At 37.2% G+C, this 24,149-nt stretch overlaps 1 protein-coding gene across 1 annotated transcript in view; it reads left to right on the top strand.

Annotated features, from left to right (window-relative positions):
• Positions 1–24,149, top strand: part of acsl2 (acyl-CoA synthetase long chain family member 2) — a 32,768-nt gene that overhangs the window by 1,100 nt on the left and 7,519 nt on the right. Inside the window, exons 2-15 of the mRNA XM_084087248.1 lie at positions 6,838–7,085; positions 10,736–10,850; positions 11,400–11,464; positions 11,557–11,658; positions 15,634–15,733; positions 15,841–16,019; positions 16,234–16,266; positions 16,565–16,616; positions 17,808–17,881; positions 18,287–18,364; positions 19,802–19,936; positions 20,030–20,164; positions 20,291–20,386; positions 21,750–21,822. Of these exons, the coding sequence (XP_083943374.1) occupies positions 6,840–7,085; positions 10,736–10,850; positions 11,400–11,464; positions 11,557–11,658; positions 15,634–15,733; positions 15,841–16,019; positions 16,234–16,266; positions 16,565–16,616; positions 17,808–17,881; positions 18,287–18,364; positions 19,802–19,936; positions 20,030–20,164; positions 20,291–20,386; positions 21,750–21,822 (1,483 nt within the window). The 5' untranslated portion in view covers positions 6,838–6,839. The remainder of the gene's footprint in view (positions 1–6,837; positions 7,086–10,735; positions 10,851–11,399; positions 11,465–11,556; positions 11,659–15,633; positions 15,734–15,840; positions 16,020–16,233; positions 16,267–16,564; positions 16,617–17,807; positions 17,882–18,286; positions 18,365–19,801; positions 19,937–20,029; positions 20,165–20,290; positions 20,387–21,749; positions 21,823–24,149) is intronic.

Raw genomic sequence — 24,149 nt, 5'->3', positions numbered from 1 at the left:
CACTGTAGATATTGTGCATGTGTGTGGCATGTCTAGTCATGCTGAATAAGGTTGTGCTGGTGTAACACACTCACACAATCCAGAATTCATTAGAATTAATTGCAGTTCTGTTGGTGTTGGTAGGGGAAAATGCTTTAAAATGACTCATAAAGCACACCTTTATGTAGGATGAGACGCATTATGATTTTTCACCATAGCGATATTGTGAAACATTGTGTTTTCCAGTGTAAAAACATAACCTACTTCCACTTATACAGGTTGACACAGTTACATTTCAGCCACGAGGACGCATCACTGCTTTTCCACATTTCTCTTCTGCTACCAGACCGTTAATTTGTCCGCTGTGATGCAACACCCTCCCTTATTCCCTCATCCCTCTCTTCTCTAAACCTTTTCAGTGTGATTCTGTGTTCTTCATGCTTCATTTGGGAATCACAGCCAGAGAACACCCGGGCCATTCTTTCATTCACCCCTTCCCTCATTCATTAACCATTGGGCAGGCGCTCGGATCTCCTGCGCTCTCTCATTCCCTCATCATATTCCCTTTCAAATCCTCTGGAATGCCACTTCCAGAACCCACTTCATATGACATCATATCCTGTGAACCTGCCATTTCACATCCCTGTTATTGTCCAAAGGTTGCTCATTTGTTACTTAGGAAACTTAATTGAGATGTTTTCAGTCAATTAAATATCAAGCATTTGTGTCTCTAGCAAAATTCTTAATTAATGTAATTGCTGTTAATTAGAAACAATTGATATATTAAAGGTGCTCTAAGCGATGTCACGCATCAACATTTTTTTGTCACATACAGCAAACATCTCCTCACTATCCGCTAGCTGCCTGTCCCCTGAACACACTGTAAAAAAAACGTGGTCTCTGTAGACAGCCCAGGCTCCACAAACGGCAACAAAAACAAACTGAGCCAGCCTGGACCACGAAACATAACAAACAGTGTTCCAGCCAATAACCGACAAGAATGATTTGGGGGTGGGGGTTGGGGGGTTGGGGGGTTAGTGTGGGGAGTGGAGGAGAGAGAAGCATGAAGAGGGAAGTTAGCTAGAGGAGAGATGTCCTAGACAACGACTAGCGTTAGAATTATATTCTCTTAAATTTTGATATGGCCGACACACAACCAAAGAGACGACGTTCCGATGAACAAATAGCAAAGAATAGGGAAAATGAGAAGGAACGCGCAAAGTCCCGAATTTACATCGGAAAAGCACGGAAGGGAGGGGGAGGGGACGGGATGAGGAGGAGGGAGGGCCGAGCTAGCCTCCATTTTGTTTGACAATACTTCGAACGTCAACAAGAACTGACGTCACCCAACATCGCTTAGAGCACCTTTAAGGAGATCTCATTAAAGTTTTCTTTCCAATGGGCTCTTTCAGTTCTTGTCATTCTCCACTCACACATTCCTTCTCTTAACCGGTGAGGTTTTACCTTACACACTTGGGAACGGATGTTCGTTCTGGATGCTGAAGGTCTTTGTTCTAACAATGTGTCTGTTGTTCTTGAGCTGAGGTTTTGTTGACATTGTAAGAGGTTCAGCCATGCTATGTGTGCGATCAGGGCAGTTTGGTCACAAAATCAAACTTAGCATTTGTTCCATACTGAGGAGTTCAATCCAGCCGTATATCTGTTGAAATGAAACAAGATGCTGACAAATGGAGATCACAATGAGATATCTTGTCCATTACACATGATACATAGCTTTATTATCTTTTGTCTTCAGACATATTTAGGCAAAAATTAGCTATGAATCATGCTATACAGTTTGCTAGGGTGTTCTGGGTTTACTCATTTTATCCACCCGGCAAAACTTCTAGTCTGATTGCTCAGAAAAGGAACATGATGCCCCTCAGCTATAAGGCACATGATCTGAGGTATCAGTCATGTCAGCAGCACAAAATGTGCTCAAGGCGTTTCTTTATTCATCCAAGTGGCTTCTCCCGTCACAACATTTCCACAACATTGTGCTGTAAATTGACCCTTGATGAAAGACCCAAGTACTTGAACAGAAGCACACTAACATCCCACTGCCTAAGGTTTCTTCTCTGAACTACAACCTATAATGTTTTATGATGCTTTTTAATGGGTACAATTTTACGACTTCAAACTGAAAATGCGGTTTAAGTGCTCGACACAGGAAACAACACCATCCTGGCATCACAACCGCAAAACATTTGCTTCCTGTCGCTACATGTGAAGACCCCGCAACAACACTAATAAGGGTCTTAATGGACCTTAGCCTGGGTAGACACCTTATATAATTTGACTCGACCATAGACGGAGTGTGTGTAAGGCTGGGCCACCAATGGTCTCTGTGATCAACTTCAATCATGATGCTTTTGAGAAACGCAGCCCTGTTCAGTACTGCTGGTCTAGGGTCAGTTTTCTCTTATGGCAAACGATCCAGTGTGTATCTGAAAGGTTTCTTTACAACGTGTTTTTGCAGCGTTTAGCAGTGTAGCCAATCACCTGTTGATTTGTTGAACAAGATCGCCAATCAGAGGTGTGTAAGTTAGCACTGAAAAAAACCTCTGTGTTTTGAGCGGTGAGTGGGTTCAGGGTTTTGCACGCTAGCAAATCCTCTTATTATAACAAAGTGTAGACTTTATGTAAATAAGAGATTCATTGTGCAGTCAGTTTCATTGATTATAATGAAACTTTGTAAGATTGCGATGAACTTTTCTGTTAAAATGAACTGTGGTTTATGAACGTAGATGCTTTAATAACAAATTGTTTATCAGGAGTGTTTATGCTGGGATGTGTACTGTAGGTTGTGTGGTGACATGTAACTTGAAACTATTTTAAGGAAATGTATTTAATTTTTTTAAAAGGGGAACTGACTGAAAACAAGTGTGTTATGTAGAGTTGTCCAAAAGTACCGACTTCGGTAACAAGTCGGGACTGAAATTCTGAATTGATCATTGTAGCCAATCACACACATATCCAATGAGCATGTCAACACAATGGCCAATCAGAGGTGTTTATGATTCCGCTCACCAGCGCTCAAAGGGTCACAATTTTAAAATTTCAGTGCCGACTTGGTACTGAAGTCGGTACTTTTTGACAATTCTAGTGTTAGGTACTGTCTCAAGGCCATACATCACATCTAATTTCCACAACCCATTTTTTCTGGAACTTTATGTCTCAAGCAAGGGCGTAGCTACCTGTACATGGTGGCCATTGGGTGGCCAGTGCCACCCCTGTAGCGCAAACATTTTGACCACATAAACAGCTGAAGAACTGTGATACTGGCACAAAGGCCATGTACACAGTCCAGCTGAAGTTGCTGAACTAATAACATGCCCAAAGATGCCTATAATAAGTGGAGAGCTCTGCAAGAGCACTCCTAGCGAAGCATTTAAAACACAGCAGAGCTAGATGCGAACACATGCATGTTTACATTGAAAAACAATGGAAAAGTAGCACAGTGAAATGAAAACATGTCTCACAGCCTCGAGACATTGCTATGGTTACTTTCCACTGCAACCCCTCCATTTCTACTTGCTCCGAGTGCCATTCAAACCGGCGTTTCCGGCATGGGAGGCAGGCACACTAACAAGTACGCTAAAGGCCACAGCCTGACCACAGCGTCAGTTTCTTGTGCGATTCTTGAGGGCAAGGGGGTGAGGTTTACTAGCTCTAACTAGCTCACTCCCACCCGGGTCACGGCACCAATGTAACCCCTCCAGTTCTACTCACACCGCTCAGAGCGGGATTCAAACCTGCATTTCCGGCATGGGAGGCAGGCATGCTAACAAGTGAGTTTTGTTTTTTACACAAACTGGGGGACTAGTCGAATTTTTGTGTTTTGATGAACCCAAAACTGCTTTAATTGCATAATATTTAAAATCCCACATTTGTCTCCATATATCTGCTCTTTGTGAGTTGTTGATATCTACCGTGTGGATGTTTTGAGAGCTTGAGTTTTCTTCAGGTTGTAAATCTGTAGGCCTTTCTTTTAAATTTGCTTTAGTTCATTTAGCACCAGTTTGAGTAATAGCCTCTGTCACTCTCTCCCCTCTTTGTTCTGTTTAAGTTCCCAAGTGAGTGCCAGAAACACACAATAGTGCCTGTCTACCTCTAACAATGCCCGTTACGAATGAGGGAGGGAGGGAGAGAAAGAGAGAGGTCTGTCCTCATCTGTGACGCGTAATTATTTTCAGATGTCATCTCTGCAAAATCCATTTATCTCCAGCTTTTGTGGACCTGTGACAGAGAGAGGGATGTGCAGAGATGGTCATATGAAAAGGGATGTCACTGTTTGTAGTTGCATTGCTTTAACCCTCGCCTCTAAAGCGACCACATGTAGGGTTCACAAAGTCCTGTGGAATATAGAAAGTGGGTTTTTTTTGTTTGTTTTTTTGCAAGGTTGCATGGTCAAATAAATAAACTTGCATGTTAATAATCCCATTAATCTCATGTTTAACATGAACATGCATATGATATATACACTACTGTTCAAATCTTTAATACTTTTATACAGCAATGATGCATTACATTGATAAAGTCATTTCAAATAAATTTCAAATGCATGCTGTTGTTTTAACTTGACTGAATTTTTTTTTTCACAGTTTCCACAAAAATAATAAGTAGTGCTTGTAATAATAAGTCTTTCTTGAGCAGCAAATCAGCATATTAGAATTATTTCTGAATTATCATGCGACAATGAAATGTTAAATAATAAAAAATACATTTTAAAATGTATTAAAATATGAGTTATTTTAATTGTAAATACCGTAACAGGTTCACAATATTACTGTTATTACAGTATATTTGATCAAATAAAACATACAAAAAAATCTTACTGACCCCAGAATTTTGATCGGTATTGTATATGTATCACATCAGATTTATTTATATGAAAGAGAGATTTTTTTATTATTATTATTATTGAGCATGCATGTAATTTGAAATTCAGTATATTCCATTCTGTTTGAAATGCATTATTCATTTAAATTATTTTAAAGAGTAATTTCATAATCTAAACTGTAGAAATGAAATATTTAAATGTTTAACATTAGTACTGATTACTAATTTATTTATTTTATTTTTTTGTTAAATAGCTGATGTACACACTATTGTGACTGCACATTCATTCATTATTAAAGTGCCAAATTAGGCACTTACTCTTTGAATATGACAGCATAGGATAATTAGTATAATAAACTATGCCACTTATATATAAATACTTTATAAATGATGGTTATGGAGTAAAATATGAGTTTATAAAATATGAGTACAAAGATATTGGAATTTTTGTGGTCTAAACATTTTTAGTTTTTAATGAATGTTGAGTCCATATTATTATACTATTATTGTAAACATTAGTAACATTGATATATATATATATATATATATGTCTCATTAGTGGTTATAAAGTTGTATTGTTTATATGCACCCATCAGTTGTCTAGATATCATCCATGTCCATTATAAACCCCATATCTGTCCCATGCTAAACATTTAGTTGTGACTCTGGCTGGCTTCAGTGTCTCTAGTGTTAAGTATTCTGGAGACAAACATCATGGCACTTGCTTTGGTGGCATTTAAGGAGTGAAAGAGAGGGAAGGGGGCATTTTCCCTCACTGTGGGAATACCAATGCAGGACGAGGGGTGATGACATCATCCTTTATCCTCCTGTTCTTTAATGGGGGGAGGAAGTGGGTGAGAGGTTAAAGAAGAGGGGGTGAGATGAGTTTATTTGTGTGTGAGTGAGAGAGAGAGAGAGAGAGAGAGAGAGAGAGAGAGAGAGAGAGAGAGAGAGAGAGAGCGTACTGTGAGACTGTGAGACTGTGAATGGAGTCCCAGGATATGACCGTGTTTGGGTCGTCTCATGTGATCTTTGCAGATCATCTCATTGGCAAACGCGATCACACTCATTCACACTCGGGCCTCCCAGTCACCCCATCTCACCACCAAATCACCAATGCCGACTTTACTCACTTCACCAGTGTCATGTTCTGCTGCTGGACAACATTAAAATTAATTTTCAACCTGTCAGCTCTCCCACATGCAGCTCTCTTCATCTCCACCTGTCCTTCCGTGTGTCCTGAAACACATTCACACCTGGTTGTGTTTGTGTTTTGGCTGCCTGCTAGAAAATGTCCGAAAGTTACCCCGAGCGCCTGTTGTGTGTCGGCCAATCATCATTACTTCCTCCTGGCATTCAAACGGGACCCAAACATTTGTTGGCTTCTCTCACGGCTGAGTGGTTTTCATTCAGGTTTTGTTCTCAGACCTCTTTACGAGAACTCAATGAAAGTTATTCATAATTTGGAGTCACTGCACATTAACTTTAAACTAAATATGAATGGACCAAATCATTTCAGCATACAGTTAGATTCATGAACTATATTTCCTGGTGATGTTTTTAGCGATGATTATTATAATATTATTTCATAATGATGTTGCTAAGCATGTTTCATAATAGCGGTAAGTCACTCAAGGGAAACGGTGGCTGCGTGTCCATTACATTGAGCCAAATTTTTGCGATATTTTCTAAATGTCAATAAAAAACTATTGCGAAATTTCCATTAACCGTTGTTATTCAACTAAAACGTCATTTTTTCCTCTTGCCTTAAGTCATTCTAACAATTATGGCAACGGATGTTAGCAGGTTTACGTATATCTCAGCCGCCGCACTAGCCATTATTATTAATGGAAGGAGATGTAGGCGTGTTATCACAGCATTAATGGCAAAGAAAGCACATTGGGATTCACATGTGTTTCTCCCTCCTATCTGCTTCAAGGTCTTGATAAATTGTGGCATTTCTTTGTTGTTTATAATTATGATGGTGATGGCAGTGAATCTGTGTCTCTCTCACAGCTATGCAGTTTCAGGAGTGGTTACGTTCCCTGCGTTTCAGTGGAGGAGATGGGAAGTCTGAAATGGACAATCTGAAGACCCTCCTTCCGTCTCTCCCCTCGTCCTTCTCTCTTTCCTCTCTGTCCCTCTCTCCATCCTCCATCATCGGGTTAGGAGCGCTAGCCTCTCTCACAACCTACTGGCTGGTGACCAGGCCTCGACCAATCCAGCCTCCATGTGATCTGCAGGCCCAGTCGATACCTGTACAGGTAACCGTGTTGTTGTTAACTAAAAATAAAAAATAATTGAAATAAAGCCAACTATCTGAAATAAATGAGTTTACTAACACTTAATATATATATACACTAGCCTATATTGCCAAAAGTATTGGGACACCCCTCCAAATCATTGAATTCAGATGTCCATTCGTGAAATTTCCTCACTACTAAATATTCCACGGTCAACTGTTAGTGGTATTATAAAAAAGTGGAAGCAATTGGGAATGACAGAAACTCAGTCACGAAGTGGTAGGCCACGTAAAATCAAAGAGCAGGGTCAGTGCATGCTGAGGCGTACAGTGCGCAGAAGTCGCCAACTTTCTGCAGAGTCAATAGCTGCAGACCTCCAGACTGTGTGTGTCCTTCAGATTAGCTCAAGAACAGTGTGTAGAGCTTCATGGAAAGGGTTTCAATGGCCGAACAGCTGCATCCAAGCCTAAGATCACCAAGTGCAATGCAAAGCGTGGGATGCAGTGGAGTAAAGCAGCCGCCACTGGACTCTAGAGCAGTGGAGACGTGTTCTCTGGAGTGACCAATCACGCTTCTCTGTCTGGCAATCCGATGGACGAGTCTGGGTTTGGCAGTTGCCAGGAGAACGGTACTTGCCTGACTGCATTGTGCCAAGTGTAAAGTTTGGTGGAGGGGGGATTATGGTGTGGGGATGTTTTTCAGGGATTGGGCTTGGTCCCTTAGTTCCAGTGAAAGAAACTCTTAATGCTTCGGCATACCAAGACATTTTGGAGATTTCATGCTCCCAACTTTGTGGGAACAGTTTGGGGATGGCGCCTTCTTATTCCAACATGACTGTGCACCAGTGCACAAAGCAAGGTCCATAAAGACATGGATGAGCGAGTTTGGTGTGGAGGAACTTGACTGGCCTGCACAGAGTCCTGACCTCAACCCGACAGAACACCTTTAGGATGAATTAGAGCGGAGACTGTGAGCCAGACCTTCTCATCCAACATCAGTGCCTGACCTCTCAAATGAAGACCCTCAAATGAAGTGCTTGACCCTCACATCTAGAAAAATGGTCAAAAGAAACCCATAAACACACTCCTAAACCTTGTGGAAAACCTTCCCAGAAGAGTTGAAGCTGTTATAGCTGCAAAGGGTGGGCCATCTCCATATTAACCCTCTGGGGACCACAAACGCGCCCGCGCGTTTTGCTCGTTTTTTTTTTTTAGCAATGAAAATAAACACTAAATGCTCTGTTAATTTTGATCTTTTATTTTCGTGTAATACATCAATCGATCCTGTTCAGTTTCTATTTTTTTTCTGTATACTCACAATAAAAATAAAGTGTTTTGCTTTTTGACAAATAAAGAAAAATTAACATGATGCGATTTCTGCCTTCTCTCTGTCAGTAAACTCCCATTTGAAACGCGTTCGAAAATGATCTATAACTCCGCGAAAATTCAGTCAAACAGGCAAACAGACCCACGGGCATAAAGCTTGAGATCGCATCTTTTAAATGAAGTCATTTATATAAAAAACAAATATTCTCAGCTTCTGTAATCTGTATAAAAAGAGAGCGACTCCTGTCGAGCTCATTAGGAGCTCATTCACAGTAATGTGACCACTCCCCGGAGAGCGCGTGCTATTCAAACGCAAATTCTGAGAACTATTTCAGAGATGTGAAACGCCCACATCAGCTGTAAACAAAGCGCGTCGCGACTCCTCGCGAGTGAGACATTATAGCCTACCTTATGGAGAAAAGATTCCTCAGAACAGTGCTGATGAGGAGCAATATCTCCTGAAATGAGGAGCAGATTCCGCTGAGGAGTGAGGTAGGCTGTTTTCTTTTCTCACGTGTGGAATAACGTTATGGAATAACGTTAGTGTAGGCCTATGTAAACCGCAAAAAGATGAATCGCATTTCTATAATATGACTCGCCTTTCTGTGAGATGAATGGAGACATATTTGTAAAGACTGTTTAGCCTAAATATGAATCGCGCGTCTGTGTGTGAAAGAATAAACTGCTTTGCTATAGCCTACTGAGATGAGTAAAAATCGACTGGAATATGTTGAAATAAAATGTATTTGTATAAGCAACGTATTAAACTGCAAAAAAAAATACTATTTTTGTCAAAAATAAATTCATAGACTAAGATGTTAGATGTTCCAATGTTGGCTATATTCAAACTAATGAAAACATATGATAAAATGTAGGCCTATAATCTTTTTTTTTTTCTTTTTTTTTTACAAAGAAAGAGTACACTTGAAATATTGTTGAAATTGTAATTATTGTTGTAATTGTAACATTTTTAATAAAATAGCAAAACATATTTACAAGAGAGATGTAAGCGAAATCTTAAATGGTCAAATATAAGTCTTCTTCTAAATACATCTTTTGTCCTTGCATTGTGGCTCAGTCAGTTTCACACCTGAGTGAATGGCTCATTATGCAGAGTGGGTGGGACATTCATAATCTAAGGTGTAAACTACTCCTCCCCCTCGCATATTGGCTTTCCAAGCAAAACCTGTTTTACACCATTTAAATCAATGTATTTTTTTTTGTGAACGATAAAGCAATACTATGTTTACATCATTTTGAAGCTAGAACTCAAAGGGACAACATCCATTAGTCAAAAGTCTTGTGGACACATATTTAATATGTGTTTTGTGGTCTTAATTCAGCAACTTTCATTTTAATTTTTTCCAATAACCACGCATAAACATTATTCTCTTAAAAATACAAACATCTACATACACGTTGCTCGCATATTATGGTAGCCCTGTTTGTGCTATATAGAGTGAATTTACACCTTTGCCATTAACATGTTTATAAATAACTGAAAAAAGCACAAATGTCAAGGCATGTCAGAACATCTCAAGGACCCCAAAAACAGCTTGGTCCCCAGAGGGTTAAACCCTACGGGTTAAGAATGGGATGTCATTAAAGTTCAAAACATCAAAACTTTTGGCAATATAGTGTATCAAAAACTGATACAAATGACAAAAAGCATAACAAAATTACTTAAAATTAAAATAAAAATACTAAAACTAATTCAACATATTAACTCTATAACAGTCTATAAATAATATTAAAATATCACTGACAGTGATGAATTGCTCACTGCATACTCTTAATGCCTAAATACAGTATGTGAAACCATATGCAGAAATATTGTTTTCACATGATTCCTCATTTCTGTGTTGAGTGAACTTTTGCCAGTCTAATCAAATAATAAGTCAACCCTGCTGATAAAGCTTGCTTAAATCAGCCTAAACTGGTTTGCTGGTCTTCACTGATTTTAACTGGTCTTCCTGGTCAAGCTGGTCTTTAGCTGGTCTAGCTGAGCTAGTAAAGCTGGTCTGCCTGTTTAGCTGAAAATTAGCCAAAATCCCCTTGAAAACTAGCCAACATACCAGTCTGATCAGGCTGCAATGCCCAACTAAAGCCATGTTTTTTTTTTTCAGTATTAAAAAACATATTTAACATTTCTTCTGCTTTATTCATCACAATTGAAATGGAAGGTCAAGGTCAGTATCGAACACTGTGTGTTTGGGTAGCTTACTGTACAAGTTTTTACATATGCATAACATTTTGTATACTGTGCATAGTATACTGAACTAGATCAATAGCTTTGCATGTCAGATTGATGATTGATGCTATATTAACACATGCTTATGTTTCCAGGGAGACCAGAGCTGTAGGCGCTCCGCGTTACTGAAGGATGACAATCTGCTGGAGTTCTACTACGAGGACACAAAGACGGCATACGACATGTTCCAGAGAGGACTGCGGATAGCAGGTGTGTTTGACGCTCAGACAAACACAACCACAGTGTCTCTTGTCCTCTTTCAGAAGCCTGAGAACAGTTTGTGTAATTATACAGAAAAACACTTTGAGTGACAATTTCAATTTCTGTAGTGGTGAAATCTGTTGACCTTCGATGAATTCAATGGCTTCTCGGTTTTCCTTTCTTTTCATTTACTGCAGTGCTCTGCAAGGCTTTGTTGGATCGATAATGCTTTCATCACATGTAGCTTCCTTCAGTGAAGGGATTGAGAAATAGATTCGTAGTCGTTTGAAGTGTTTTTGTGCTTGGATTCGAAAGCATCTGGATTGAAGCTAAAAGACTAATAATTTTAGAACCGCAGACAAACGTTAAGTAAGGGATGATGTACAATGTGATCAGGACACAATGCACATAGAGAAACATAGAAAATCAGCCAGTTATACAGTTCAGTAGCTAGTTATCATTATAAAACATATATTTATGACCACAGAGTTTCATAGTCAGAACCGAAGTATTCCAGAGAGTCAAATAATGACTAACAGTATTCTTTGAGCTGTGCAGGTGACGGCCCATGTCTTGGCTTCAGGAAACCCAGAGAACCCTATCAGTGGATCTCTTACACTGAGGTGAGGGCAATGCATGTTATAACGCATTCACTACTGTGTAATAAGCATGTAATAACCTAAAACCGGTTATCATGACAATGCGTTCGTTACAGGTCGCAGAACGGGCACAGGTGTTGGGATCAGGTTTGCTGGCGAAAGGTTGCAAACCAAACCCTCAGCAGTTTGTGGGCATCTTTGCCCAAAACAGACCAGAGGTAAATCATTATTGTGAACAATTCATCAGTGCATGTTATTCAAAAGTTTGGATTTTTATGTTTTTAAAAGAAGTGTCTTTTGTTCACTTAGACTGCATTTATATGATCAGAAATACTGTAAAAACAGCAAGTTTTACAGTTTTCTATTTTAAAGGGGATTAGTGGAGCTAAAAAATTGCACAAACAAAGTGGCGCAAATAAATTTAATCACACTTTAACCCTCAGAAGGTCTTCCTTTCCGAGTCACACCCTGGGCCTTCCCGGTCAGAAGTGGCCGGACACCTAAAAATGAAACTTCCTCCATCCCAGTAAAACCAATGCAATTTATTTTTATTCTATATTCTATATTATTCTTTATTCTTTTTAATTTTGTATTTTGAGAGAATTTTATTGAATTTATTAATATTTCTGCAATATTTATGGTCTATTTTTGCCATTATAAATAAATAAAAATAAATAAAAAAAATAATAAAAAAAATAATATATATATATGTATTATTATTATTTTTTTAATGCAGTATTTTAGTTTAATATAGGCCTTCAAAAAAAAAATGTTTTAAGCAGATTAGCACCATCTGGTGAGAGTATGGAGAGAAAGCGTAGAACCATGGTGTAACCACTAGATGGCATGTACAGCTCTCTATGGAGAGGCATGTGAATTCCCCAGCTGTTTCTGGACACATTTACTTTTTTTTTTTTTACAGAATTTGTAACAAAAAATGCAATTCATTCAATTATAACACTTTATGTAAAATAATATTTAATTTTTTTTATTATTATTATTTTTTTATTTTATTTCCCATTCATTTTCTATGGGGGTCATTTTTGACCGAAGACCACAAGTGTGACTATTTTTTTTACAACTACTTAGCATGCTCGGATCATGACCTCAATTTTTTTGTGTGTTCACATACCTAATGCCATAAAAGTCACCAAGTTTCGTAATATTCCGATGAAGCTGTGATTTTTAAAAATTCAAAACAGATTTTTTGTAATCAAAATTATTGGTGTGTATGTGTATAAAAGTGTGTTTGTATGTGTGTGTGGGTGGGTGTCTTTTTTGCACTCTTGATGTTGTAGAGTGTCACCCCTTTACAGCTGTGTACTTTTTTTTAGGATTGTGGCCGATTTGTAGATTGTACACACAAAAATTCGGAGAATTATTATTTTTTTGTCAATTTCCCATTCATTTCCTATGGGTCAGTCATTTTTGACCGAAGGCCTGTAGTGTGACTATTTTTTTTACGACCACTTAGCATGCTCGGATCATGACCTCAATTTGTTTGTGTGTTCACATACCTAATGCCATAAAAGTCACCAAGTTTCGTAACATTCCGATGAAGCTGTGATTTTTAGAAATTCAAAACAGAAAATGTTTCGGTCAGAAATGACCGAGGACCGTCTGAGGGTTAATGCAAGACTGAATGCAATTGTTAAATGACCATTTAAAAAGTGATATAATAATGTATAATTACTGCTTAGCTAAAAAATGGAAGTTGGAAATTCAACTATTAAAGCATAAAATAACTTAAGTTACCACAAATCTGTGAATTTGAGTTTAATGTGGGTGTATTATTATCAATAATAAAGTAATCATTTACAACAATTTTTTTTAATCATTTAAAAAAAATATCAGCTGTTTATTTCAATGCAATTCAGAGATGAAAGCCATACTACTAATGTTGCCCACTAGAGGGAGCCACAGGATAGCAAATCCTTTAAGATCTCAATTTAAAGACTGTGGAATTTGTTTAATAAATTGACTTGTAGTAAAAAATTACACATAAAATCATTATAGTTTCATAAAGTTTAATAAAGCCCAATATAATAAGTTTATTGTTAATTTTTTCTTAATTTTCAACTTAATTTTAATTTTAATAATATAGAACAGCATATTTGTCAAGTTGCCAGGCATGACTGAATGTATGATGAAAATGGGACATTGTATTATTTGTCTATTTCAATATAGTAGCCTACCAATACATCCATAAAGATGCACTTAAAGTGTATCATATTTTATTTGAAAAGAGACATGTCCATTGTATAACCATATCATCTGCACAAGCAATTGTGCTTGGGATTTAGATGATCGCCTCAAGTTAAACTGCATTGTTTCATTTACCTTCTGTGTTGTTGCCTGACAGGACTTTGAAATAGCAAACAGGGAAAACAATAAAAGGCATGACTTACATCTAGCCAACTCGGTCCAAGCTCTGTGATCCTTATTTTTTTCTTAATTTGAACACCTCGTGAAAGGATTTTTTTGTGAAGATAAAACCGAATTTACTTACGAATTTACCTACTTGAAAGTTGAGAACGGTCCAATCACATGAATGAATGAATGAATGAATGACTGAGGCATTTATATAGTGCTTTCATATGTACTGTACTACTGTACACCCAAAGCGCTTTACAATCATATCAGGGCAAAATATATAAAAACAATATTGATTCGCTAAAATCAAAAGTGGGAGGGTCTGGGGCGCTGTGCTCCACACACATAAAATGTTTTTGATTTTTAATAGGTGCTAACATGAGTACCAGTCGATTAGTATGACTAAATAATGTTATTTCGTAATTATTTTGTAATATATATTTAACTTATTTTTAACATGTTAAGAAGCGCCCCAGCTGACCAGCCGCCGCTGAAGGGGACCCTTTTTACCAGATGTAATATAAGTCTCAGGTGTCCCCAGAATGTGTCTGTGAAGTTTCAGCTCAAAATATCCCACTGATCATTATACCATGCGCATTTTTTAGTGGAAGGAAAAACACACTGTTTTCATGCATGTATCTTTAAATGTAAATGAGCTGCTGCTAATAGGGCAGAGTCTGTTAGCAGTTGTGGGCGGGGCCTGAACGATGTGACATCACGTTCAATAGAAATTGCATACAGCTTATTCTGAGACACTGCTTATGATTTATGGTGATTAAAAAAAGGAGAGGGTGGATTTTTACCATTATAGGGTGGTTGTGTGGTTGTGTACACACACTGTTGACATAAATTTATGTTCAAACACCATGTAAAAGTAAGTTTTGCATAATAGGTCCCCTTTAATATCTTTTTAATTCAATTTAAAACATTTCAAATTCGCCGTGATTCCATACAGTTATATGTGCAAAGTTTGTTTTTATAATCAAAAAGTTGTTCTGCCTCTGAAACAAATGTATGAATGTAACTGCTTATGTAAGAGAAATAATAAATTCAGTCCAAATATGTTTGAATTGAAAACCTTGGATTCATAAAAAAATAAATAAAAAAATAAACCTGGAAGAAAAAAAAAGTAATTAAAATTCTGCACCGTTTCTAGGTCACAAATTTGTGACGTTAATCATGATCCTTTGTACAAATGGTCAGAAAAGCCTCCTGTGGTCAAAGCACATGACGGAGGTCTCTGGCTGGCAAAACATCTTTTGCAATGTAATATTTCTACTCCTCTAAGAACACTTGAAAAGGGTCTTAAAAATCTTATTTAGTTTTTATATTTTTATATTCTTTAACTCAGGTATAGTTTTCCCCCTTAAAATCCCCAAAGAAGCTGATGGAGGGTTAAAAAACAAAATGCAAAAGATAATATTTTCTTGCTTTCATTGAAGCAAAGATCTTTGGATCTTTCTAAATTCATGCTGGATAACATTGTCATCAGGTTTTGCAAAATGCCAAATGGGAATACACCAAATGCTAAACCAAATAGATTTTTCTGTACATTTTTCAGCTAAACTTTTCTCTCAAATTGTTATGCTGATAATGTAATTTGTATATCTGTTTTCATTCAATAAAAAGCGAAATAGATGCATTTTGACTAATCGGTTAAATCACTGAGCGGCTGTGAGCAAAGTCACATCCTTCCGATAGTCGCACTGCCACTGAGGAGAATGGGAATTGGGAATGCTAACAGAGATGTTTCTCCGGGTGGATCAGAACTGGGTGTTTCTAATGTTCCTGCTTTGCTTGTCTCCCCCTGCTGGCTGCAGTGGGTCATTACAGAGCTGGCCTGCTACACGTTCTCCATGGCTCTCGTGCCTCTCTACGATACACTTGGGTTAGAAGCCATGGTTCACATCCTTAACCTGGGTGAGTAAGACAGGCACATGACCTCGTTCTTATAATGGCTCGAAACGAAGCTGAAGTGCTCAAATTTACATCAGAGCTTCATCTCTGTCTTATCTCTCTCTCTCCAGCGGAGATCTCTATGGTGATCTGTGACAAGGAGGATAAAGCAGAATCTCTACTAAATAACAAGGAGAAGTGTGTGACCCCCATGCTGTCCTGCCTGGTGCTCTTCAACCCCTTCAGCGCCGCCCTGCTGGAGAGAGGAAGGAAGTGCGGTGTGGAGATACTTCAGCTCTCTCAGATTATGGTCAGGAATAGTATTTAATGCAGCTGACATGACACAAAATATCAAGTTAAAATAACTGAGCAGGTTATTTTAAGGTTGTTTTAAAACATTACATTTTGAAGTAGAAAGACTGAAATAGTATTTTTTTGTAAAGCATACTCAAATAATCTTTGTTTTATTTTCAACTTTGACAAAAGCTCTGTGGTTGATCTAAGTGTGTGTGTGTGCATTGCAGGATCTGGGAAGAGAAAACTTAAAGCCACCTGTGGTAAGAGCTCCCTGATTTGTTTTTCTCCTTTTTGCTAGTTCAGTTCTGATAACTCTGGAGTAGTTTTAGCATGTTGATGGATGTGACCGTATTAATGTATTTGGTCTCAGGCGGACTAGATTTGCTATGCATTCAGTTGCTGCAGAAACATACAGATACGTACAGACACGTACAGACACGTACAGAGACGCACAGAGACATACAGAGACATACAGACACATGCTGCTGTAAGCTTGTGAGGGACATTCACACAGAACACAACAGTTTATGATGTCTCTTTGCTTCTGTATTGCTTCAGCCTCCTAAACCTGAAGATCTGGCTGTTGTGTGTTTCACCAGTGGGACCACAGGTACCGACCAACACACACCCTGCTCGGATTCATTTTATGGGCCGTTCTGTGATCTGTTGTAATATATAACCAAATTTTACATGTTTCACCTGTGACATTGAAACCCTTAATACCATAATGTGACCGTGAGCTGCATGATTAATGTTAAAAGATCGCAATCTTGATTCGAATATCTATGCGATCTCATTCCTAAATGACAGTGATTCGCTATTCATCTATTAAACATTTGACAAAATCACTCCGGAACATTCATATCTGTGTTCACGCCGCCGCTGATCCAGAGAGAGCAGTTGTCATGTATGCGTATGAAACTGCTTCACAAAGCCTTTTCAACCACACAGTTATTTCTGTGTTACAAATATTTATATTATCACAGAAGTACTATAATAAAAGTTTATAGTTCAGATATAAACACTGATCTCTATAGTAGCAATCAAAATGGAGCAAATCACCTTTTGAAAGTATTGTATTGATCACATTACACCAGTAGGTGGCGACAAGTGTCTTAAAAATGTGTCATTGAATCATTCATTCAAGAGATTCATTCAAAAACGCTGATTCATCCAGTAATGAAACAAGTGAAGTATTATGAGTGAGTCATTGAATCATTCATTCAAGAGATTTGTTCAAAAACGCTGATTCATCCAGTAATGAAACAAGTGAAGTATAATGAGTGAGTCATTGAATCATTCACTCAAGAGATTCGTTCAAAAACGCTGATTCATCCAGTAATGAAACAAGTGAAGTATTATGAGTGAGTCATTGAATCATTCATTCAAGAGATTCGTTCAAAAACGCTGATTCATCCAGTAATGAAACAAGTGAAGTATAATGAGTGAGTCATTGAATCATTCATTCAAGAGATTCGTTCAAAAACGCTGATTCATCCAGTAATGAAACAAGTAAAGTATTATGAGTGAGTCATTGAATCATTCAGATTCATTTAACATTTTAAATAGACTGCAGCAATTAACATTTTTTGTCAGAACCTCTAGTAAATTAGATTATTTTTAATCTATACCTCTAGTATAATTAGTTATTTTGTTTAGTTGTCTGTTCAGAATCTGTTCAAAATCTCTATTTGAAAAAATAAATAAAAAATCATGAGACTCAATTTAACCAGAATCGTGCAGCTCTAGCCATGATGTTTATGTATATCAGGTTTAGATGTGTTTCTGTTTTTGGATGTAGGAAAGCCTAAAGGAGCCATGATAACTCACGGCAACATCGCCTCCAACACCTCCTCTGTCATCAAGATCCTCGAGGTCAGTTCAGAGAGATCTGAGCTTCCCGTGTCTGCTTTCTCTGCTTTCTTATCCTTCAACTCGTGACATTTCCCCTCCTTAACATCCTCTCTCTGTAGCTTTCATCTTATCTTCTGTCCTGTTCTTCTTCCTTCTGTGTTTTCTGTTCCTTTAATAGAGACCTTGAGTTTCCCATGAGACCTCTTTCTCTTTCAAGTCCTGTTTCTAAAGCTCTTTGTTCCTCTAATGGTGAAATGGACTTCATATTGTTCTCTCAGTATTGAAATTCTACTGATACTCTGCATGGGAAAGCGCCAGTGAAAGTGCAGAATTGATAGCCAGTTAAATCTTATCAGCTTGTCTAATCACCACATTTATTTTCCATTTTATCTTATTCATTTCATTTTATGCGCACACACACACCAGGGCTTCTTTGTGATTCGTCAAGAGGACGTGTCCATCTCTTATCTGCCACTCGCCCACATGTTTGAACGAATGATCCAGGTAAACCCCTCACTAACTTAATGCCACTGTTTCTAAATGGAGCAAAATAATCATAATCATAATAATAATCATAATAATAAAATAAAATTTTGAGATTTTTTTCCTCTCTGGTTTTGATTGGATTAAATATACAAGGATAATATAGAATTTTCCTTGGTTTAATCTGAAAAGTCATGGGGGAAATGGATTTTGATGAAACATGAATTTTGTCTTTAGAATAAAATGCTTTGATGGTGTATAATAAGGTTATGGACATTAATTAAGTGTACATAAGATCATTGACGTTTTAGAGTGTTTATTAGTCCTAAATAGTGTAAATTCAAATTTATTAAGCAACATTAATTTAGCACGCATTAATATGAATATTTACACTACTAGTTAAAGGTTTTATATGTTTTTGAAAGAAGTGTCAATTTATTTAATCAAGAATACAGTAAAAACTGTAATATTGTGACATTTTATTACAATTTAAAAAATCTTTTTTCTATTGTAACATTTTAAAATGTAATTTATTCAAGTGATCAAAGCTGAATTTTCAGCGTCATTACTCCAGTCTTCAGTGTCACATGATCCCTCAGAAATCATTCTAATATGATGATTTGATGCTCAGTTATCAATTATTATTATTGATGATCAATTATTAATTACAGTTCTTAATATTATCAATGCTGAAACAGTTTTTCTGCTTAATAAATTATTGGAAACTGTGATAAAAAATCAGGATTATTTGATTATCAGAAAATTCAAAAGAAAATAATTTATTTTAAATAGAAATCTCTTTTTACAGTATAAATATTTACTGTCACTTTTGATCAATTTAAAGCATCCCTGCTGAATAGCAAGTATTCAATTTCAGTATATTCTTTTGTTTAAATCTTACTTTTGGATGGTGGTGAATGACGGTTTCCATCACAATTTGAAGCAGCACAACAGTTTTCAACATTGATATTAATCAGAAATGTTTCTTGAGCAGCAAATCATCATATCAGAATGATTTCTGAAGGATCATGTGACACTGAAGACTGGAGTAATGATGCTGAAAATTCAGTTTTGCATCATTTATTTTAAATTGTAATAATATTTCACTATATTACTGTTTTTACTGTGTCTGTGGTCAAATAAATGCAGCCTCGGTGAGCAGAAGTGACTACTTTCAAAAACATAAAAAAAAAAAAAAACTTAATTATTCCAAACTTTTGACCATTAGTGTATAAATGAACATTAACCCAGATTTATAGATGCTATTTGTTTTATTTTATAAAACCCAATGTATACATTTATGTTAATGAATTTAACTTTGTTATAAAGTCTTACCTATGATTTCATATTGACTTTAATTTAATACAAAAAAACAATCTGTCCAGCTTCCTGTCCTTTTATACTGTTCTGTTGTGTCTTGTTCTCTACTTTACTGTGAACTCTTTCTCTGTTCGTCAGGTGTCAATGTTTTGTCACGGAGCACGGGTTGGTTTTTACCAGGGTGACATCGCTCTGCTGATGGATGACATAAAGACCCTGAAGCCCACCTTCTTCCCCGTGGTCCCTCGATTACTCAACCGCATCTATGATAAAGTGTGTTCTGCACAGCAGTGTGGAGTTCTTGGACACAAATGGAGAATAATCACTCACTTTAAACTGATGAATGTCGCGTGTGTGTGTGTGTAGATTCTGGGCTCGGTCACGTCTCCGTTGAGGAGAGTGATTCTTCATTACGCCGTGAGGAGGAAACAGGCAGAACTGAGTAGTGGAGTCGTGAGGAACAACAGCCTGTGGGACCGACTGATCTTCAATAAGATTCAGGTACGTTTCTCAATAACCCAACGCTCCAGCTATGGAGAGATTTGATGAAAAGAGATTGGAGCGCCCCTTTGTGGATATATAATGTGTTTATATTTGTGACGTCTCTCTCTCTCTCTCTTCTCGTAGGCCAGTCTGGGTGGAAACCTGCGGTTCATCCTCACTGCATCTGCACCGATCTCTCCAACCATCCTCTCCTTCCTCAGGGCCACCCTCGGCTGTCTGGTGAGAGTCCTCACTTAAAATACAGTACAATTTAATATGAAGTATTTTCATCTATAGATTAAAAAACTGTAAAGCATTTTGATACACACACAAATGTGTTTTCATGAAGGTTAAGCAAGGCTTCCCTTCCTCTCTGACATCAGATTGCTTTGACAATAACAACAGTGCATTCAGTGTTGGGGGAAACGCATTAAGGCAAATTGCGTAATCATTAAATAAAAACATAACGGTTCATTATGTAAGATCTTTATACACCACTGAAACTCCTAAATATTACACAATGCACCTTTAATCTCACTTTATTAACCAGTGTCTTTGCTGCTGACCTTCGATGATCCAATTCAACCATACCAAAAAGCAAAAATAATTTTGATGAACATCAAATTTGTTTCTTTTTTTTTTATTGCTGAAGAATGTTGAACTTTCTTCTCCTGCATCCTATTCTTCTGCAGTCCAGAAAGGCAGCACATCTAAATGGTTTGTTTGAGTTGCGCCCTCTATTGTACGGGCGTGAATTTGCATTTCCTTCAGCCTGAGGCTTATCTAACTTTTTTGCTTGTTTGTTAAAAAAACAAAAAAACAAGCAAGCCCATCCCAGGTAAGAAAAAGCAACAGAAAAGTAGCGTAACGTATTACTTTACATAAAAAGTAACTAATTAATGCAATTAGTTACTTTTTTAGAGAGTAACCCAATATTGTAACACATTAGTTTTAAAAGTAATGTTCCCCAACACTGGTTATTGTTAACTAAAAGTATTTAAAAACATTTTTGGTCATTTAAATACATCGCAAATTAACTAAAATATTTTTAAAAAAACTAAAATTATAATTTTTGCCTTGGCCAATGACTAAAACTGAAACTGAAATAAAATAAAGCTAAATAGAAACATTGGTAACCCTTATATGTATATATATATATATATGTTACCGGCAAAGTGTGAAATCCCGGTATTGTATAGAATGCCTAGGCAATGTATAGAATATATATATATTAACAGACACAACTTTTAATAAAAAAAATGTATTAGTAAATGAAATGCTGAAATTAATATAAACTAAGAAATAGACGTATTTTTCATTATTAAAGTTAGAAAATGTAGTTAACTAATGGAATCTTATTACTGAAAGTGTTACTGAAATAAAAAAATAATAAAAATGACAAAAGCACATAACAAAATGACTAAAACCTTATCAAAAATTAAAATGAAAACTGAAAATATAAAGATAAAATGAATTCATAATAATAAATACAATAATAGTATATGAATAATACTAAAATAAAAGTGTTTTGATTATGTGTACAGGGGATATTTTCACCAGTATTGTTCATGATATTGACAGGGTTTGTTTAATATAATTCCAGATTTTTGAGGGTTATGGGCAGACGGAGTGCACAGCTGGATGCACCTTCTCCATGCCGGGCGACTGGAGTGCAGGTTTGTGCTGTTATTTCTTAATGAAACGTGAAGCAGAGTGATCTGTGCTCTGTTTCACACACACTACTCTTCAAATATTATTACAATTTAATATAACTGTTTTCCATTTAGTGATTTTCTTAGCGGAAGTCACTGAGGTAGTTAAAAAGGTCTGAGGTGGCAAGGTGAGATTTGCCCTGAGATACTTACGGCCCTGGATGTGGTCGGGATGTCCTGGTTGACACACCTGTTCAACATCACATGGGAATCAGGGACAGCACCTGGCCGTTGGCTGACGGGTGTGGGGGTTCCCATTTTCAAAATATGTTCTAACTATCAGGGGATCGTGTTTCTCAGCCTGGGAAAGCCTAGGCCAGAGTGCTGGAAAGGAGAATCCGCTAAGGGTGATCCGATCAGGAATTTTGGGGCCAATCACCGATTACCGACTGGAAGCAGTAATGGCTGACACTGATACTCATCACCGAAATAGATAATACTATTCTTAACAACAATGTATTTTAAGTATAAAAAAAGAAGAGATGAGAAAGTATCATGAACTCTTTATTTATTGACAAGCAACATGTGCAACATATTCTTTTCCCTCTCTTAGATGTGATTAGGAAAAACTAGAGCCTAACAAATACAGCATTCCTATGAAACAAATAATAAAAACAGAACAGTCTTTATCAACAGAAAGTAATCAAATGTAAAACATCACTGCATAGTCTTCACTGTATAAATTAGTCAAGTCACATTTATTTATATAGCGTTTTTTACAATACAGATTGTTTCAAAGCAGCTTTACAGTGATAACAGGAAAATAATGCAACAAAGTTTGTTTCCAGAAGAAAATACTGTCACAGTCCAGCTCAAGTAAGTTCAGTGATGTTTCATAAATAGAGATCAATCCTAGTAAATCTACTAAAGAGCAATGAGTGATTTTCTCTGTCTTTTCTTGTTTGATTAACATTAATGACATAGACGTCAGCAGGTTTATTAGGCTGCTGTCACTTTAAGACCGAATGCACAGATCCAATATACTGTTACAAGTGTGTTTTCTTTCTCAACTGTTTGTTCACTCAAGACATAACTGCCTGTGTTTAAGCGAATACTCACCAAGCTGGTCATTTTGACATATTTCTGTGTTTTTAACCATTTAAAAGCTCAAAGTTCACTTTGCTTGTCCGTGTTCTCTTTCGTGGCTTAATGCAGGTTTAATAACTCTTTTTATTATCGAAAACATCCTGCAGTTAAGCAAACAGCAGACTGTTTTTTACGACAATAACTGATCTAGCTGATTTGGGCTTTTAAGTAGGCTCTATGCAGACATTGCAAATTTATTGTCCTCTTCAGACACCTGGTAGAACTGGAAGACTGGTGAATGTAATGAAGCAAGTCTAGCTGTGCATAGAAAAATTGTGTCACGAGTTTTGATTCTGATCGCCTTTAATAGAGACCACTGATCAAACTATATAGAGCTATCATCGGCCGATAAATATCGGCGCCCGATCAGTCGGAGAGCCCTCAGAATCCACCTCAAACTAGAGGAGGGGGAACAGTGAGATTTTCGACCCAGGCTTGGAACAGTGGACCAGGTTTTTACCCTGGCAAGGCATGGGAGTTTGCCTATCCAGGCATGTGTTTTGTGGACTTGGAGAAGGCTTACCGTGTTCCCTGATATGTCTTGTGGGGGGCATTACAGGAGTATGGGGTACCAGCCAGGGTCACTCATGTGTGCCATTCCGTCAAGTCACATTTATTCATTTATATAGCGCTTTTTACAATACAGATTGTTTCAAAGCAGCTTTACAGTGATAACAGGAAGATAATGCAACAAAGTTTGTTTCCAGAAGAAAATACTGTCACAGTCCAGCTTAAGTAAGTTCAGTGATGTTTCATTTTTGTTGTAAAAAAGTTATTAATTTAGTTAATTTATATATATTGCCGTTCTGGAGGAAACCGTGATGTCATCGTCCAGCTCAGTTCAGTTATTGTATAATAGTGTCAATGCAGGCAGATCAATATTATTGTTGAATATTAAATTAAATGTTACATTTAATTTCCCCAACTAAGCAAGCCAAAAGCCAATGGCAACAAAGGTGAAAAAGGCGAGAGTGGCAAGGAACCAAAACTCCATCAGTGACACAATGGAGAAAAAACCTTGGGAGAAACCAGGCTCAGTCGGGGGGGCAGTTCTCCTCTGGCCAATGAACGAACAGTGTATGATTATGATTCAGGCAGCATTATAGGTCAGAAGTCAGATTGGATCAGAACAATCAGAATATTATCCAGTTCCATCTGGTTGAAGATCGGAGTCACGCCGGTATGGAGACGGGTTTGTTGAGGAT

The sequence above is a fragment of the Abramis brama genome (genome assembly GCF_963993115.1).
Source record: "Abramis brama genome assembly, chromosome: 16".
NCBI classification, from domain to species: Eukaryota; Metazoa; Chordata; class Actinopteri; order Cypriniformes; family Leuciscidae; genus Abramis; species Abramis brama.
The sequence above is the reverse complement of the archived record's forward strand: the minus strand, read 5'-3'. Positions and strand labels throughout refer to the sequence as shown.